The 19,243-nt window shown below is 42.2% G+C and overlaps 1 protein-coding gene across 9 annotated transcripts in view; it reads left to right on the top strand.

Annotated features, from left to right (window-relative positions):
• The window catches only part of DCUN1D4 (defective in cullin neddylation 1 domain containing 4), an 86,525-nt gene that overhangs the window by 24,702 nt on the left and 42,580 nt on the right, over window positions 1-19,243 (top strand). For all 9 annotated transcript variants that reach the window (XM_040483905.1, XM_040483922.1, XM_040483912.1 and 6 more), the window contains 3 exons: window positions 6,002-6,072; window positions 6,244-6,283; window positions 17,347-17,461. In XM_040483905.1, coding sequence (XP_040339839.1) covers window positions 6,002-6,072; window positions 6,244-6,283; window positions 17,347-17,461 — 226 coding nt within the window. The remainder of the gene's footprint in view (window positions 1-6,001; window positions 6,073-6,243; window positions 6,284-17,346; window positions 17,462-19,243) is intronic.

The following is a 19,243-nucleotide window of genomic DNA, read 5'->3' as shown; positions in this document are numbered from 1 at the left end:
TTTTTTTTTTTTTTTTTTTGGCAAGTGAATGAAGTTGAATTTGTGTGAGTTAAGCGTGGATCCTCTGCTCTCCCACTGTACCGGGATTCTCCTCTCCTCACTGTCTAACGTGAGGCCCTGCTTGTGCCCCACCTCAGTCACTCCCAGTCGTCTTCATGAGAGGCCACCCACCGTCCAGGCCATGCTCTTGCCGCAGAGTGATCCTTCTAAAGAATTCCTGATTTAAACATTTTGACCCTGTGCAGCACCCACGCTCCCAGCAGTGCTTCTCCAAGTTCTCCAGCAACACTCTGCCATGGCAGAGGTTCAGGGAATTAAGTACTCACAGGATCTTGGCAGCATGGCTCGGTGTGATGAAGTTTCTTTAAAGTCTTGTGCCATAACCGTGTTGTTGTGTTCGTATAATACTCTTAGAGGTGCCTTCTGTTGAGTAGAATCGATGCTGCTTGAATGTGTCATGTTGATCTGCTTGGTTTGCATACCCTCTGGTGGCCCAGTGGGACATACGAGTCCTTAAGAGAGTAAATGGAAACTGGTGAGCAGGGTTCACAGACTCTTCATTTTCTGACCTTTGCCTTCCTTATGAGTTTCTCTTTTACCACACTGCTTCTCACAGTTCAAGGTCTAATGGTGTGGATGCATTTGAAATGCCCTGAATACATCAAAATTAAGATTTGGTGCCTTTGTATCTGCATTTATTCACTGAGTAATTATTGAGCACCTATTATGTGCCAGAGAGCGTTCTAAGTTGGTACTAGGGATACAGTAGTGGACAAGACCTGAGTCCTGGCTTCTGTGAAACTTACATTTTAATTGGGAGAGAAAGATGACAAATACAGAGGAAAGAAAGAAAGAAAGCATGGTAAGGTAAAAGATCAAAGAAGGGGTCCTGCTTGTTAGTCTGGCAAGGTTGGTAAGAAGGTGATGTTTAAGGGCGCCTGGGAGGCTCAGTCAGTTAAGCGACCGACTTCAGCTCAGGCCATGATCTCACCATTTGTGAATTTGAGCCCCACATTGGGTACTCTGCTGTCAGCACAGAGCCTGGAGCCTGCTTCGGATCCTCTGTCCCCCCCTCTCACTCTCTCCCTCCCCTGCTAGTTTTTCTCTCTGTCTCTTAAATAAATAAACTTAAAAAAAAAAAAGGTGATATTTAAATGGCAACCTGGTGAAATGTGAGAGCAAGCTGTGTTATTATTAGAAGAAGGCTCAAGGCAAAGCATGTGTAAAGGTCCTGAAGTAGGAGTGTGCTTGGGATGGTCACTGAACAACAGGAAGCTCGTTGTGGCTGAGGAAGCAGCATGGGGAGGATGGGGAGGAGATGAGATTGCCTAGCCAACTGAGCCACCCAGGCACCAGGGAGGAGATGAGATTGGAGAGGTGGGTAGAGTCAGAGCAGAACCCGGAGCCCAAGATAAGGGCTTTTCTTTTGCCTTGAGTGCCTTCCCCTTCTATCTGTATGTAACTTTTGGGTGAGGTTGGAGTGAACTTTAATTTGTTCCACCTGCTAGCTAGTTGCCCCTCTGCTGAATGATTAGCTCTTCCTCATTTATTTGAAATGCCGTTTTATCATTTGTTAATTAATATGTGTGTTTATAGACACGCACATATGTTCATCAGTGGTCTTCACTGATTTGTCTTCTTGCACATGTACCTCTTTATTATAATTGTTGTACCTTTATACCAAGCATGGGCGAACCGTGGCCCACAGGCCAATTTGGCCTACCACTTTTTATAAAGTTTTATTGGAACATAGCTACACTCCTTTGTTTATGTATTTATGGCTGCTTTGAGCTACCGTGGCACAGTAGTTGCAACAGAGATTGCATAGCCCACAAGCCTACAAATATTTACTATCCAGCTCTCTACAAAGAGCTTACCAACCTCTGTTTTATACTCTGTTTTGATATCTGATAGGGCAGGTTCTCCCTCATTCTTCTTTTTTCAACAATTTCTTGGCAAGGCCAACATGTTTGTTCTTTCAGATGAACTTTAGAATCAATCTGCCCGAGTCCCTTCCTTTTCTCCACCTCTTTTGGAGTGGAGATCTGGGAGGCAGGAAGAATAGGAATTTGATTACATTTAATTTGTAGTTTAGTGCAAAGGGGAAGTGATTGCTTTACAATACTGAGTCTTTCCATTCCAGGAGTGTCATATCTCTACATTTAGGTCTTTCGGTAAACTTTTATTGTTTTTTTTTCATTTGTATGTTACATATTAGTTTATTCCTGTAGGTATTATTGCTTTTTGTTGCTATTACAATGGGGATCATCTCCCAGCTATATTTTACAAGTGAGGATGGTATGAAGGAAAGGATTTGATTTTTAAGTGTTTAATTTGTGTCTGATCCTTTTCTGGAAGTAAACTCCTATAAGGGCTGTTCATTTTTAAATTTGATTCTTGTTGCTGATGGTCAGTTGTCTGAACTCACATAATTGTTTCATTCCTAATATTTATGTCCCTGTCTATATTGTGGAGCTCTAAACCCAGGGGACTTTGGGGACACGGGCTTTGACCTCCCCTCAGTGGCATTCTTTTCTTTTCCATTATGTAGGTCATGCCAAATTGTAATTGCAAAACAAACAAAAAACCAGGGAGCTTTATGCCCAGTCAACATTTGTTGATTGTTTTAAGAATACCCCGAATACCCAGAAGATAATTTAGGCAAGCTGTTTATCAAGCAGGCTGTGCCTTTTTGCAGAGCCAGTTTTGCTTTTAATACAGAATCTAGGGTTTGCATGTCACACAGGAGAGTGACACCCAGTCACTGCTTTACTGTGGAGAGCCATGTGGTCCTGGAGTAAAGGTGACTTAACCTGGCATTTATCCTTTGGAATTGAAATATGAGCAGAAGGAAATTTTTATGAATCAGTTAGTGCTTTCCTAAATACATTCTGTGTAAAGCATTTGATCTTTAGCCTTAACATCTATTCCTTAAGGATGTGAAATCTATTTTGGATTTCAAGGTCTATTACTTGCCCTGAGCACTGAACAGATGAACCATAAATTCAGTATGTGTTAACCTTTGTGGATTTATCTTTTAATGCCATTTTTGTCTTTTTTTCCACTGAATTTGTGCCACCTCCTTAGCTGCTTCTTACCTTGGTGAAGCTAAAGTAAAATTATGTGTGTTTCTGTTTTCTTTTTCCTTTCGGTGAAGTGATGATAGTGGATATGGAAATGGAGAATTGCTGACTGTGTTAATGTGATTTGGGAAATAAGCCTTGTTATTCTCCTTGCCTGTGAAGTGAAACTTTGTATCTAGAACCTGGTCTTAAATGCTCTTGTATATTTTTTCCACTGTGTTGAGATTATCTTTGACCATCATCGTGGACATCAGTTGGTGGTGTGTGAATACAGAAAGGCCATCACAGGCTGTAACGATATACTGGGCCACATGCCTCAATCACAGAGGGAGCTCCAGCTTTGTGGAGTTTCTGTTGTGGGGCTTGACTTGGACCTATGGGAGTTAGAGACCATTTTAGATAGAAGTGTGATTTGGAAAATGATATCAGCAAATGTAGTGATCTTTGGTCTCTTTTAGTGAGCACTTAATATGCTCCAGACATTGGGGCGCCTGGGTGGCGCAGTCGGTTAAGCGTCCGACTTCAGCCAGGTCACGATCTCGCGGTCTGTGAGTTTGAGCCCCGCGTCAGGCTCTGGGCTGATGGCTCGCAGCCTGGAGCCTGTTTCCGATTCTGTGTCTCCCTTTCTCTCTGCCCCTTCCCCGTTCATGCTCTGTCTCTCTCTGTCCCAAAAATAAATAAACGTTGAAAAAAAATTTATAAAAAAAAAAATATATGCTCCAGACATTGTAATGAATGAATGACACATCAAGGTGTTGTAATCTCATTTTATAGATGAGAAAATCAAGATTTAGATTAAATAACTGGTAGACCTGAGATTCAGATTAGCGCTCAGACTCCACAGAGAGGTTGTAAATCAAGGTGTTTATTTGGCTGTGATTTTTGTATGGAACTGTGTGTGTGTGTGTGTGTGTGTGTGTGTGTGTAGAAGGATTTAGAAATTTTAATTCATTTAGATTCTCTTATGTGAATTTTGACAATTGAATTAACATCAGAGGGGTGGAAAAAGTATAGCATGGGGGGGGGGGCGTCTGGAAACCTCAGTGCTTGAATGATCTTTGGCAAGCCCCCTTTTCTATTCCCTGCTCCATGTGGCCTCAGTGAAGAGAGAATCTAGACCCTTAATTTTTTTTTGTTTTTGTTTTTTGGGGGGCCCAGGATTTAATTAAATTCAGGATTTAATTCGGAGATGGTAATGGAATGTATCATTTGTCCTCCAGTTTTTAAATTGCAAGTACGAAAAGGGGCGGTTATGGTGTGGTGGTAGATGTGGGTCAAGGGGGCTGCGGATGTTTAAGCTCCCCAAAGCCTCCTGTGGCTCAGAAGAGGGCTGTTGCTTCTAGCTTTAGAGACCCCGTCAATGTTTATTAAATGTAAACATAAGTAAATAAACACACACACGTTCACATGCTCCAAATGCTTTCCTATACCTTTTCTATGCAACTGTACTAATTAAGATGGAAAATCAAGATTCTGTGCCACATTATGTCATCATTTACCTTAAGTGCGGCTAAACCATTCAGATGCTAAACAATTAACACTTGTCTGTATTTGAAGCCCATTTAGAGTCTGAGGCCCTGCTCTGATCGTCTCTCAGCCAAAAATTCTGGGCAGCTCTCAGTGGCTGTGAGTGTTAGACCATGGCCACCGCCAGGTGGGTCAGAGCAGTCCACGTGTTTGTGTGCAAGTGTGGCCTGCCGCTCCTGATGGTGACGTGTGAGGGCCAGAGGCCCTGCTGCCCGCCAGCCCCTCTGCTCTGCAGGCCAGTCCAGAGCTGGATTCCTGGCACAACTGAGAAAAGAAAGTAAAGCTCTCTAAACACTGGCAGCAAAGTCAGCGTGCCTCCCAGACTCGGAGCAGCAGCCCCAAGTCCAGCCCAGAGTCCAGCCCAGCACAGACAGCTGTATTGTAGTGTCTGCCGTTTGCTCTGTTCTTGGCACCCAATACGAGTCCCAAGTGAACCAGTGCCGTGAAGGGCGATTGTTCTCTTTTTTTATCCAAATGGCGTAACTTGGGGAGTTACAGTATCTTTTCAAGGTTACTTTCAGACCAGCCTTTACGATAGAGTAGGGAAAGGAGCTAATATAAATCTTGATATTTTATGAGAATACTTCCTTGATGCTTTTTCAAATGTGAAATTAGTCATTGACTTTTAACTTGCATTTGTGTCGCCAATATGTATGCAAGCATACTTGACTTTAAAAGAAGCATTTGAGGTTAGAGATTCACAAGCCTAACAGTTGAAAGTTTTATGTTGTTTGGGATTCTACGACGTATGTATGATCTAGCATGTAGTCCTGAAATTATCAGAGATGCTGGGGGGCAGGATATGTTCTTTGAGTTGGACACGTCTGTGAGCCCGGTTTCTGCTGCTTCCCTCCTGGGTCTGTGGCGCTTCTCAGTTCTGCAGTGCGAGTGACTGTAGACTCCATCCTCGGGCTCTGGGCGCGTGGACTCTGCTTGCAGCACAGTCCTTTAATTTGCCTGTGTTTGCTTGACGGGAGAGGAGGGACTTCGGTTCCATTTTTGCTCTCTCTGTTGTATAAGAGCCAGCAAAATAAATATATTGTAAGAAACGCCAAATGGCTGAGATGCTTTTCTGTTATTTTCTTGCCAGGAGCTTGATTGGATACTGTATCAGTAATTCTGGGGAAGGGAAAGAGAAAGAGAAAGTGAACATGAAAATCTCATGAACTTAAACATTTGGCTGGGGATTTAACTTTACTGTCAGACTTTAGTTCTAAGAGATAGGTCAATAGTTGCATGTTGAATTTTATTTAGTAAGTATCAAATTAACGAGGTACTATTCAGTGGTATCAAAACATTTGTTTTTCTGCACTTCTGAGTTTTCTTGTCTTACAGTTGTTTGGCAGCATGGGAAATAAATGACCCTGAATTTTCTTCATTTTCTTTTAAAGACTTCCAGCTGAACTCTCATCTCTCAACACTGGCAAATATTCATAAGATCTACCACACCCTTAATAAGCTAGTAAGTCAAGCTTTTAAAGACCACCAACTGTTTAAAGTAGTTGTTTTAAGTGTATTTGGTAAAAATTCAGATTATGGATATTGAGATACCAGCTGTTTATGCAAATACTGAATTTTAAAACTTGCTGAATGGTATGTGATTTCTTGGTAATCATGAACATGTTTCTTGCAGAATCTAACAGAAGACGTTGGCCAAGACGATCACCCAACAGGTATCTATAAATGCTTACGCTACTTAATTTAATTTAATTTAATTTTTAAATTATTTTTTAATTTAATTTTATTTTTTACTTAATTTTAAATAAGCTTCATAATACAAAGTTACGAAGGAGAAATACTAGCTGAGAATGATGTGTGTTGTAATACACTGACAAGTCGCTACTTGGTTGAGGATGTTTTTCAGGGTGTGTGAAGGAAACCGTGTTGCAGCTCCTTCCGGGTGGTGTAGCTCCGTTGTGGGTCTCTGGTTTATGTCACAGTTACTTCAGTCCCTTTAAAGAGGCTGGGGACTCTCCCTAGTGGCCTCACGATACCGTTTCTTTACTAAAGTGCTTTAGTTTATACTAAAAACTTACAGTAATGCAGTTTGAAAGGTATTCCATAAATGCGTGTTGAATTGAGACGAAAGATAATTTGATTGGTGGGTAGGGGTGTGGGTGGGTGGGTGGTATAGGTCCAGAGGATTTACAAATGGAAACATTGAAACAGTTATTATGAGCCGGTCTCTAGTCCTGTGGTTCTTAAACTTCAGCTGGCTTATAATCAGCCAGGGAGGGCTTGTTAAAACAGATTGCTAGGCTCCATCCCCAGGGTTTCTGATTCTGTAGATTTGGGCTGGGGCCCCAGAGTTTGCGTTTCTATCAGGCTCCCAGATGATGCTGATGCAGCTGGTCTGGAGACCACACTCTGAGAACCGCTTCTCTAAACTGTTGAGAAGCAGAACGTTTAGAAACTTGCACTTGTTCTATGGTTTCTATGACTTCCAACAAAAGTTATTAAAATGTTTTTAGATGTTTTGAAAATTATCACAGTAATTTTCAGGTAATTATAATTATACAGGAATACAGGAATACATGCTTGTTGGTGAATGTTGAATAGCACAAAACCGAATGGAGTGACAAGTGACAGTCTTCCTTCTCTTCTCCCAATCCAGCCTTCCCCCAGTATGCTGTTCAGTGTTTGTTCTTTCAGAGATTTTTATGCGTGCGTTTATACTTTTATAGGACTTCTAAAAATTTAGCATCTAAGATCGTACCTGTACATATTATACAGCATCTTTCATTTTTCATGTAATGGTATATCCTTGGAGGTTTGGGGATTTAGAGCTCTCCCACCCTCTCCTCCACATTGGTTTAGAACCAGTTGAAAATTAGACACAAGATGGAGATTGAAGTACCAGTTTTGTTGGAAAACACAGCTTAGATATATAGCAAGAATGCAGAGGAGTTGTAGTATTTTACCTGAACTAAATAAATAGCCTTACACCCAGTCACCGGCACAACTAGATGAGCACAGGCCAGCACACGTGTTGTCCCCACTCACCCCCAACTCCCCACTTCATGACGGCCCGAAGAGTCTGAACTTCTGCCGGCAGGTCAGTCTGAAGAGGGGGTTCAGACGGGGGCTGGGCCGCTCTGCTCAGCTCCTTCTCCCTGGACCACTAATTGGATTAGACAATCCTCCTTCCAGGGCAAGGAGTCAGAGAAGGAGAGCAGAGTCTGTGCCAGGAATGTTCTAGAAGGCCAGGCCACAGAGGCTCCCTTCATCTGATCTTTTTGTGTCAGCAAATCAACTCGAGGGCAGTCAAAAACAATTTGCTTAATAAATTTTAAAAACATTGTGTGCACATGGTTTTAAAAGAAGTGTCGAAAAGGTAATTTAAAATAGGGGCTCCTGGGTGGCTCAGTTGGTTGAGCATCTGACATCGGCTCAGGTCATGGTCCCATGGTTTGTGAGTTCGAGCCCCACATCGGGGTCTGACAACTGGAGCCTGCTTCGGATTCTGTGTCTCTCTCCCTCTCTCTCTGCCCCTCCCTGGTCACATCTGTCTGTCTGTCTGTCTGTCTCAAAAATAAATAAACATTAAAAAAAGAAGGTATAAAATAAAAAATGAAAATTTCTGTTCCATTTTATTACCCCCAGCTTTCATCCCCACTAGTACTCCATGCTTGACTCTGCAGGGGTAACTCTTACAGTCTTATGTTTATGTCCCAGATGATGATATTTCCCCCCCCAATACTGTATACATTTGTATGTGCCTCTTGTGTTTGTCACTCAGTATATCTTGATCTCTTCATAGCAGCCCATTGATAAAGCATGTGTTCTATACCTTAATGTCTCTGCATTTTTAAAGTTCATGGATATATCATAATATGTTTCTGCAGCCTCCTATTGATATACATTTAAGTGTGTTTAACTTGGCTGCTACAAGTAATGCTGAAATAAAATTTTCAGGGCCAGCTTTAATAGTTAAGTAGTGAAGCACATTTCTCTCCAATTCTAAAATAATATGTTGGTGGCTCTGAGGATTTTTTTTTTTTAATTTTGTTTTTTCAACGTTTATTTATTTTTGGGACAGAGAGAGACAGAGTATGAACGGGGGAGGGGCAGAGAGAGAGGGAGACACAGAATCGGAAACAGGCTCCAGGCTCTGAGCCATCAGCCCAGAGCCCGACGCGGGGCTCGAACTCCCGGACCGCGAGATCGTGACCTGGCTGAAGTCGGACGCTTAACCGACTGCGCCACCCAGGCGCCCCAGGATTTTTTAAACTTAAGAGTTAGTGTAGTTTTGATTTAAAACTGCTTTTTGTGTTTGTATAGCCTGGAGATTGTCTCTTCTTTAGCTGGGGTAATAATACCTCTGAGTTCTGAATCCTATACATTATGCAGTTAACTTTGAACTTCAGATTTAAATGAATGTTGTTACTATAGTAATTTTATATCTAAATGTTTAACCTGAATATAGCAATTAAATAACTGGAAGCTGTAATTAAGAAAATGAAAGTGGAAAGTGTGTTGGGCCTCGTGCCTCCTCTTGCCCCCTTGGGGATAGTGGATATGGGTGACACTTGGTATGTGACATGCTGGGGCAGTGCCTGGTACCCCAGACGTGCCAGTCAGTGCCAATTAGCATTAGTAATTCCTTCGACTAGTCCATTTCGTTAATGTTTCCCCGTTTGGTTATAGCATCACTTGTGATTCCCATACCTGAGTATACTCAAAAAATTAAACAACATAAAATCTGTAACGTTTGGAAATCCGAGAACATTAATCACTGTAATGCTGCTCTGAATGTTTTAGCACAACGGGGTCTCAGCAGTATCTGCCGGAAACTGTATGTGGAAGAGCCAACCAAGTGCGAAAGAGGCTGGTGTCTTCCTGCTCTGTCTCTTCCAGCACTTTCCTTTGGTGCTTTCAGTCTTCCTCCCACCAAAGAGAGACAGACAGACAGACAGAATTGATCTTGGACAAGTAGCCCCAAATCCGAATTATAGGGAGTGAATAAAAAATGGTGGACGGGGAGGACAAAAAAAATGAGTAACAAAGAAGGTAGATGTCAGAAGTCAATATTTAGAGACAAAGGAAAGGAAAATTTTTTTTTGTCTTAAGTAGTAGGATGAAAATTGCACATTTGGACCCTAATAGTTTCACTCAAGCAAGCAAGTAGTTCAATGATCTGTTCAAGGAAATGAAAGAAAATATTAGGTACTGGAAAGATGTTTTCAAACACGATCTATTTATCAACTTAAATCACTATGTCTTTGTGACATTCTTCAGTGAATAGTGAGGTGAAATAGCTCCATAAAAAGTAGTGAAGTGGCAGAATGAACCACGTAAAATGTTATTAAGTGGAACAAGGTTATGAGGCAACAAACTCAATAAAATGGAAAATTAGATGGTGGAATTTTTTAAAGTTTTTTATTTTTTAAAGTTTATTTTATTTTATTTTATTTTTTTTCAACGTGTATTTATTTTTGGGACAGAGAGAGACAGAGCATGAATGGGGGAGGGGCAGAGAGAGAGGGAGACACAGAATCGGAAACAGGCTCCAGGCTCCGAGCCATCAGCCCAGAGCCCGACGCGGGGCTCGAACTCACGGACCGCGAGATCGTGACCTGGCTGAAGTCGGACGCCTAACCGACTGCGCCACCCAGGCGCCCCTAAAGTTTATTTTTGGAGAGACAGAGACAGTGTGAGTTGGGGAGGGGCAGAGAGAGGAGGGGGAGAGAGAGAGAGAATCCCGAGCAGGCTCCGTACTGCCAGTGCAGAGCCCACTGGGGCTTGAACCCACGAAACTGTGAGATCACGACCTGAGCCGAAACCAGGAGTCGGATGCTTAACTGACTGAGCCACCCAGGCACCCCGGACAGTGAAAGTTTTGTACTGGAACATGCATTTCTACTAAGTTAGGAAAGGTCAGAATAATTCTCTAATTTTATGGGCCTCTTGAGGCCCACAAACAAAAAGGTCAAAAAGGGAAAGGCAATGGTGCACCTACTTAAATAATGTTTATTAAGAATAACATATTTAGTTAAATTATTATCAAGACAACAAGCTGGATAGTCATTAAAGGGCCTTGGTCCAAACAGGTGAACTCAAGTTTCTCTTTAAAATAGATTTTCTAGGACCAGATATTTAAAAAAAAAAATGTTGAAAAATGTTGGCAGTATTTCTAATTGTTTAATGTGGGAAGAATTCATTGACTACCTGATTTATTTGAAAATGCGGTCAATTAATAGAATATTTCATTTGTTTTAACAACTTAGATCACTTTAGATCTACTTTAGTGATCTGAAGTTCTTTTAAAACTAAGCCAAATAGAAATGAACTCAAATCATAACCTGGGGTAAAAAAATATAAACAATTTTTATTGCCTTCCTAAGGATCATATACCGACCCTAGCATCTCAGGCTAGATTTCAGACTGACTGTTCGTCTAGTGTAGAAGTATTGAGACTGAACACCAGAACATCAAGATAATTATAAGGAGTGAGAATTCTAGCTTGGGATTATTAGTTGATACTAGTCTTCTCTTTCTCCTGCTTTATTATGATTATCAGAAGGCTTTTCTTCTTTCATATGTATCTGCCAAATATGTCTCCTGATGTAAGATAGATCTTTAAAATCTTTTTCATCACCGCTTTTTCTTGGGTGATTGGCAAAGAATGAAAACTTGCAGCTCTGATCATTTCAGATGAATTTTGGGGTTTCTTAAAGTTCATCTACAGGAAGTTGCTTTTCTTTGTTAAGTATTTATTGATGTAGGAACTTTTGGGTACTCAACCTAATGGGCCAATTTTCTCATCTGTAGAATTGGGACAGTAATAACACCTCTCAGATTAGTGAGCATAACTTTGAAAGTTCTTCAGAGTTATCTTTAAAATGCCAGATATTTTAATAATAATATTTTGCGTCTAATATTTTGCCTAATATTTTGCCTCTACCTGTAATGTCAGATTGATTGTGTTTAAGTAAACACTTACAGAGTGTTAAAATAGTCCATTCTTTGTTTTGTTTTTTAAAGTTTATTTATTTATTTTGAGAGAAAGAGAGAGGGTGCGTGAGCAGGGGAGGGGCAGAGAGAGAGGGCGAGAGAGAATTCCGAGCAGACTCTGAGCTCTTACTTGGAGCCCGACGTGGGGCTCTATCACAGGAACTGTGAGATCATGACCTGAGCTGAAATCAGCAGTCAGATGCTTAACTAACTGAGCCACCCAGGTGCCCCAAATAGTCCATTCTTTGAAGCAGATAAACATTTCGTAACATTCTTGTTACTTATTATTTTGTTTTTTTAAAGATAAAGTTTAATTGAAGTAGATTATGTGATATAAGTTCCGAGTAAAGCATAAATATAATGATGCAAATAAATACAAATTTGTAAAACATTCATTTAAACAAATACAATTTTTATTATAAAAAGACTTATCACAGAGTTATTTTAAGGGGCAGACATTCTTGAATATTTTTGTTTAAAAAAATCCTACTTTGCCAGGAGACTTAAAGTGAAATGCTTATTTTCCTGACGAATGGGAAAAAAATCTGAAATTATGGTATGTTATCTGTTCATAGGTATTTTAAATCTCTGGAAAGGTACTGAAGAAACATAGTGACTTTTTTCTTTTTAATTGTTTATTTATTTTGAGAGAGAGAATGTGTGTGTGCACATGAGCAGTGGAGGGGCAGATGGGGGGAGGGAGAGAGAATCCCAAGCAGGCTCTGCGCTGTCAGCACAGACCCTGATGCGGGGCTCGTTCTCACAGAAGCGTGAGGTCACAACCTGAGCTGAAACCAAGAGTCAGACACTCAACTGACTGAGCCCCCCAGGTGCCCCGAAACGTACTGACTTTTTAAAGTAGAATTTGATTTATACATGTTTTAGGAACACATTTATTTAACAAATATTTATTGAGAGTCTCCTTTTGGATTCTCAATAATGTATGTATCTTATTATTATTGTACTGAGACACTGTATTGGCTGCTGTCTATGCACAGGTAAACCAAACGGGGCCCTGCAAGCCAGGGTGTATTTGGAATGTGAGCTTAAAAACCCTAGTTTATTGCTCTTGCTCAGCTGGGATCCCTGGAGCCGTGTTGGGGGGAAGAGGAGCAGTATTGGGGCAAATACGCCTTGAGTTGTGTGCTCTCTGTGTATTTCGTTGACTTGGTTCGTGTTGGCAAAGTATTTCAAGTAAACTTGTTTTCCTTGCATTAAAAAATTGCTTTTTATGTAGCCTGAAACTTTTCACTGTCGTTATGGGTTCTATCTCGGGTTCTACCTGTGAAGCTGTGCTGTGTCGTCCTTTGTATCTTCCCTGGCATGGGAATTGGATGTGTCTTTCCTTTGAGGCAGGGTTGAAAGGGTCAGTGAGCCAGTGAGTGCTGGAAAGGTGAACAGATGTTGTTTCTTTGTGAAAGATGGCCCCACGGTAGCCACTCACTTACGCTGATCGTTATAGTAGAGAGATCTGAACAGAAGCCACAGTTCTTGGCTAGAAGGAAAAAATTTTAAGTAAATAAAAGAATAAAATGCCAAATTGGGGCTCAAATATGAGTGTATTTTACATGGACACGAGGAAAAGTGATTTGTGAAACCTTTTCACAGAAAGCATCAAATAAGGAAGAAAACAAGAGAAAGTTGAAAACGTTAGTTAACTTAAGATGTTTGTATGTTTCCCCAAAACATGATGCTCTTGTTGAGTAGGATTCAGTGAAAGCCAGACATTATACCTGTTTGTCTATGAGGAAGCAGGTAGGAGAGGAGCAAGTGGATTAACCTTTATTGGCGAATATTGTGAAAACGTTATTTTAAATAGTGTTCGCTGTTCCACAGGCTGAGGGGATAGTACATTTTCCTCTGTGTTCTGCAAACACTGGTGTGAGGGAGAGTTTATTGCCAGATTAGGTGCTCAGAACTAAGCCATGACTGGCACTGGAAGGAAATGACTTTTCTTCATACGTACACATTCAGGGAGGGGAAAGTGAGCCTCAAGGTTTAAGACAGACTACTCTTCCTTCCTTCCTTCCTTTCTTTTGTTTAAGCTATAGTTGATATACAATGTTGTATTAGTTTCAGGTGTATAACATGTTGGTTTGGCAGTTCTGTACGTTACAACGTTCACCAAGGTAAGTGTTGTTACCGCCTCTCACCATACCCGGTTATTACGGTATTATTCGCTACATTCTGTACTTTGCATCCCTGTAACTTACTTATTTTATAACTGGAAGTCTGTACGGCTGAATCCCTTTCACCTATTTTGCCCACCTCCCCCCGACCCACCTCTCCTCTGGCAGCCACCAGTTCTCTGTATTTGTGAGTCTGTTATTTTTCATTTGTTCATTTGTTTTATTTTTTAGATTCCACATACAAGGGAAATTCTGTGGGATTTGTCTCTCTCTGACTTCTTGCGCTTAGCATAATACTCTCTAGCTCCATCCATGTTGTTGCAAATGGCAAGATTTCATTTTTGTTTGTGGCTGAATAATATTCCATTGTGTATGTACACACATCTGCTTTATCCCTTCATCTGTTGAGGGACACTTAGGTTGCTTCCCTATCTGGGCTGTTGTAAATCGTGCTGCAGCACACCTAGGCGTGCATATATTCTTTTCAAAATAGTGTTTTTGTTTTCCTTGGGTGAATACCCAGAAGTGGGATTGCTGAGTCATATAGTAGTTACGTTTTTAATTTTTTTGAGGAACCTCCACACCGTTTTCCACAGTGGCTGCACCAGCTTGCATTCCCACCAACAGTGCACAAGGGTTCCCTTATCTCCACATCCTCGCCAACATTTGTTATTTCTTGGACAGACTGTTATTTCTGAGCAGTGTGGCAGCTTTCCAGCTAGGCAGGATGTACTTTTACGTTCTGCAGGCCCCAGCCCAAAGTGTTAACGGACAAGAATGAATCTTTTTCTTGTGTGTTGGCAGTCTCCAAAAGCTTGGGTCGCTCTGAAACTTTGGACCTTTTTGTATGCTCCCATGTTGTTTATAAGCGGGACCATCCCTTCATAGGGAAGATGGTGTGTGTGGTGGTGGGCAACACTTTCTCTGGCTTTCTCTTCGGGTTATTGCTGCTGTTGTCGGGGAGAGAGACACGGTACGCCTTGTGTCTCTGAAACCCCCCCCTTGCATTCTTGCAAGGACAGGATCTGGTTGGGACCTGGAGTAAGGCCACTGAGGGTCGTCTTTCTAGCCCTGTTTGGGGTCTGCTTCTGTGCTAAAGGAGCAAGCAGGACCCTCGAGCTCACGCGTTGTTCAGGACCTGGCATTGGGTAGAAGCCTCATTCAGGCTGTGGTCCTGGTTTGTAACAGAAAAGGTGCTTTTGGCTGCTCCGTTCCTAAACATATCACCCTGGGAACCTAGCATAGTGTGGAAGCCTCACTGTGAACTGGGCTTTAGGTTCCAGTCCTGATCATTGCACTTCTTGTGGTTGTGACCATGAGCTATTGACAACTCTCTTCCTGCCCACAAAACAGTTTTCTAGAAGGAGCTGTCTGTGTGCACTGTGTTCGCTCCCTCACCTCGCATCCCTCCGCAGCCCATCGCAGTGTGGCCCCCGCCCTTACCGGCCCCACGCTGCTGTGCTTCGTTGCCCGTTGCGGTGTGTCCCTTTTGCTCCTTCCCTGAGCTGACCTCTGTGTGCACTTGACCGCAGCCCGAAACTGTCTCTTCCTGGCTTGTAGGACATTATACTTTCCTAGGTTTTCTCCCTGTCTGGGTCTTTCCCTGACCCTTAAACATCCGTACTCCCCAGGGCTGTGTCCTGAGTTCCTGCTTCTCATCTCTGCCTGGATGGCCTCAGCGGCTACAGAAAATAGTGGCTGATGGCTTGGACTTTGCTGCCAAGCTGCTTGGCTTCTGTCATCCATTTCACCTACCGCTTTCTGGCTGTCACTTAATCTGTCTTCTTCAGTTTCTTAGTATGTAAAAATGGGGTGCTAATCATACCTACATCGCAGGGTTGCGATGCAGCCTGAGCACTGCCTGCATAACTCCAGTATGGACGTTAGAGCGTGTTTCTTTATGTCCCCGCCATCTGTCTACACATAGCGCTTGGCACCTAGGCACTCCCTGAAGGGATGTTTTCCTTCATAAAAATCCGGAGAGGTAGGTATCACAGTTCTTACTCCTTAAATGAGGAACCCGAATAGGGTAGCGGTTGACCAAGCCACACAGTTAGATGAAGAGCCAGAACTTACTCGTCGAATGCAGGTCATTTAAACACTAGCCTCTTATGCTGCCTCTTGTCTCTGACTCAGTGAGAGCCCAGAGCCTTCCACCAAGGAGCTGATAGAAGGAGGAGAGAGTCATGGGGGTCCAGAATACACCGCTGAACACTTTTGGGACCTTGGAAAATCACGTGGCTGCCTGAGCCTTGGTTTTTCCCATATGTCAAGTACAGATTATGATCTTTCCCCTGCCTGACATTTGGGGTTATTGTGGGAACCAGATGGCATATCTGATTACCCCTGTGCCAGGATGGATACAAATATTTTAATTTATAACGGTTTTAGTCTGAAACGAGACTGTCTGGGTTTGTACCCCAGTTTTGCCACTTAACTCCCCGTCTCCGTTTTCTCATCTGCATGGGCAACAAAGGTTATTCTCTTTTCATAAGCCTGTTTGGAGGTAACAGGTCAGTAGGTCATATGAACGGGTTCTGGCTCACAGGGAGGTCCCTGTAAGTGCTCTACGTTGTGATTGTTGTTACTATAGTTTAGTATCTTTTACCAAATGAAAGTTATGCGTCTGAAAACCCAGACTGAAAGTGGCAGAAACAAACTCAAAATTAGTATGGAAATTGTGCTCAAGATCATGTCAGGCTTCTGTCCAAAAAATCTAAATCCTGTTTTTCTTTTTTCTTTTTTTTTTTTTTTAACGTTTTATTTATTTTTGAAACAGAGACAGATCATGAACGGGGGAGGGTCAGAGAGAGGGAGACACAGAATCTGAAACAGGCTCCAGGCTCCGAGCTGTCAGCACAGAGCCCGACGCGGGGCTCGAACTCACGGACCGCGAGATCATGACCTGAGCCAAAGTCGGCCACCCAACCGATTGAGCCACCCAGGCGCCCCTCTTTTATTTTTTTTAACATTTATTTATTTTTGAGACAGAAAGAGACAGAGCATGAACAGGGGAGGGTCAGAGAGAGAGAGGGAGACACAGAATCTGAAGCAGGCTCCAGGTTCTGAGCTGTCAGCACAGAGCCCGACGCGGGGCTTGAACTCCCGAACTGAGAGATCATGAACTGAGCCGAAGTCGGATGCTTAACCAACTGAGCCACCCAGGCACCCCTAAACCCTGTCTTTCCAAGATGAGATATCCCTGAAGCTTAAGAGTATTGGGACTGAGGTGCCTGTTTGTATTTTAGATTCAAGGTTACTGGTTGATCTGGCCTTGCCTCATGAAATACGCAATTGAGATAGCAGTGCAGTTCCTTTTGAAGGAACGTTGACAAATAAGAGAGACCGAAAGCTTTGATGATTTATATTAATGTTTTTGGAGAGTAAATGGAAATTGTGATAACTTCCGTTTCTGATGTGGTTTTGTGGGGACAGTGTTAACTTATTTGTGTCACTGCAAGGTTTATTTCTTGACTATAACATTCTCTCAAAGAGGAACTAAAAACCTTTTGTTCACCTTATAACATTTACAGATAACCTCTAAACCCTTTACAGTACAAGCCGTGAAAGTTTTTAATTTGGTGGTGGTATTCTTTGGAAATGTTAGGATGTGGCTAAACTTGATGTTGTGCCCTTTGACTCTCTGTTCGTAGGAAGCCTGCGGTCTTGCAGTTCCTCAGACTGCTTTAGTAAAGTGATGCCGCCGAGGAAAAAGAGAAGACCTGCCTCTGGAGATGATTTATCTGCCAAGAAAAGTAGACATGACGGGTATGTCGTAGATCAGAGCGGATGATGTGTATCAAAGAGGCGCATTCCTACCCAGCCCTCTGTGGGTCTGGTCGTGCGCAGATTCCACTGGAATGTTGTTTTGGTTCTGCCAGGTGTATTTTCAAGGTGTAATTATCTTGCGATTCTTCTTTCGTGTGGGGGTTTCTAAAACGAGAACAAACTTAGGTAAGTTGAGTTCTTAGGAACCGAAGTTTTATCTTAGTCCATTGATCCACCAAAACTCGTGTAGAGTTTTTCTTTCCTTTGAAGGGCCACGCCATCTGTGCGTGTTGAGGACCGCAGGATTGGTATGCGTGTGTTCTTTAAGAGGTCTCACTGAACACACAACCACAGGAATCCGTAATTGCTTTCGCAAGGGACCCAGGCTGGGTTGCAAGAGAGCGCTGCCGGGACTGAACGCTCTGAGCCCACTCGGAGTATTAGCCGAGCAGAGGTTGAGTCTCAGATGAGTGAGAATTTTTTAGGAACTGTGAAAAAATAAGACCATGTAAACGAATTCTTTTTCCGACAAGTGAACTGTTTAATTTTGCTAGCTCTAAAAAGTCATTAGACTTGTTGATTTGAGGCATCTCTATCATTGCACCTTGATTTTCATACATCATTTTTCCTTCTCTCTCTCTCTCTCTCTCTCTTTTTTTTAACAATGAACAAACATCATAATTTTAGTCTTTGCTGCTTTTCTTACATTTTCCTCCATTCTGGCCTGTAGGTTATTTCACTAATGGGCCTGAATATTCACATCTATAAATCAAGGAGATTAGATGAGATTTTTTCATTTTTTTTTCTTGCTGTGATACTTAATAGGTTCCAACTCTGTTGGAAGGATAGAGAGATAGACTCTGAAAATGTGAAAATAATATGACTCTTCATATCCCAGATGAGTAGAAAATAATGATCTCTAAGAAGACAGCGGTGATTTAGAAGATAAGCACCAGCAGTGTGTAGACCAGTGATTTTCAGCTTTGGGAAGCCAGGTTACTTGATACTTCTGTGGTGTAAAGAATTATTTTTTTTAATTAAAATTTTTAAAAAATATTTTGTTTTTGAGAGAGAGACAGACAGAATGCCAGCAGGGGAAGGGTGGAGAGAGAGGGAGACACAGACTCTGAAGCAGGCTCCAGGCTCTGAGCTGACAGCACAGAGCCCGACATGGGGCTCGAACTCACGAACCGTGAGATCATGACCTGAGCTGAAGTCGATGCTTAACTGACTGAGCCACCCAGGCGCCCCTTTGGTGTAAAGAATTACCAAGTTCTGATAATCACATAGCATTTTGTGACTGTGTATGTAGACTTGTTATTTCTCCCCACAGTCCGACAGAACTTAGTATGAAGGAGCTAGTTTGGAAACTGGTAGCTGTGTTGCAGAAGGATGTGAGGTACTCTTACTGATAGCATTTCATTGGCCACCCAGGGGGTAGGGGTCTGTAGCTTTAGCTCAGTTTCCCTCTTGGTCTTTTTTGAAAAAAAAGTTTATTTACATACCATAGCTTTCATCCATTTTAAGTGTACAACTCAGTGATTTTTACGAAGTGGTTAGGAATTACGCAGCTGTCCCTACAAGGCAGTGTTAGAAGGTCCCCACCACCCACTGCGATCCCTGATGCCCATTCACAGTCTGTCCGCATTCCCGCCCCCAGACACTGCAGTCACCCATCCAACTTCTCTCTACAGATTGGCCTTTTCTGGGCATTTCACGTGAGTGGTCTTCATGTGTCATGCTTCTGTCACTTAGCATGACGTTTTAGAGGTTCGTCCATGT

The sequence above is a fragment of the Herpailurus yagouaroundi genome, unplaced genomic scaffold (assembly GCF_014898765.1).
Source record: "Herpailurus yagouaroundi ecotype Mexico unplaced genomic scaffold, PumYag 28, whole genome shotgun sequence".
Taxonomy (NCBI): Eukaryota; Metazoa; Chordata; class Mammalia; order Carnivora; family Felidae; genus Herpailurus; species Herpailurus yagouaroundi.
The sequence above is the reverse complement of the archived record's forward strand: the minus strand, read 5'-3'. Positions and strand labels throughout refer to the sequence as shown.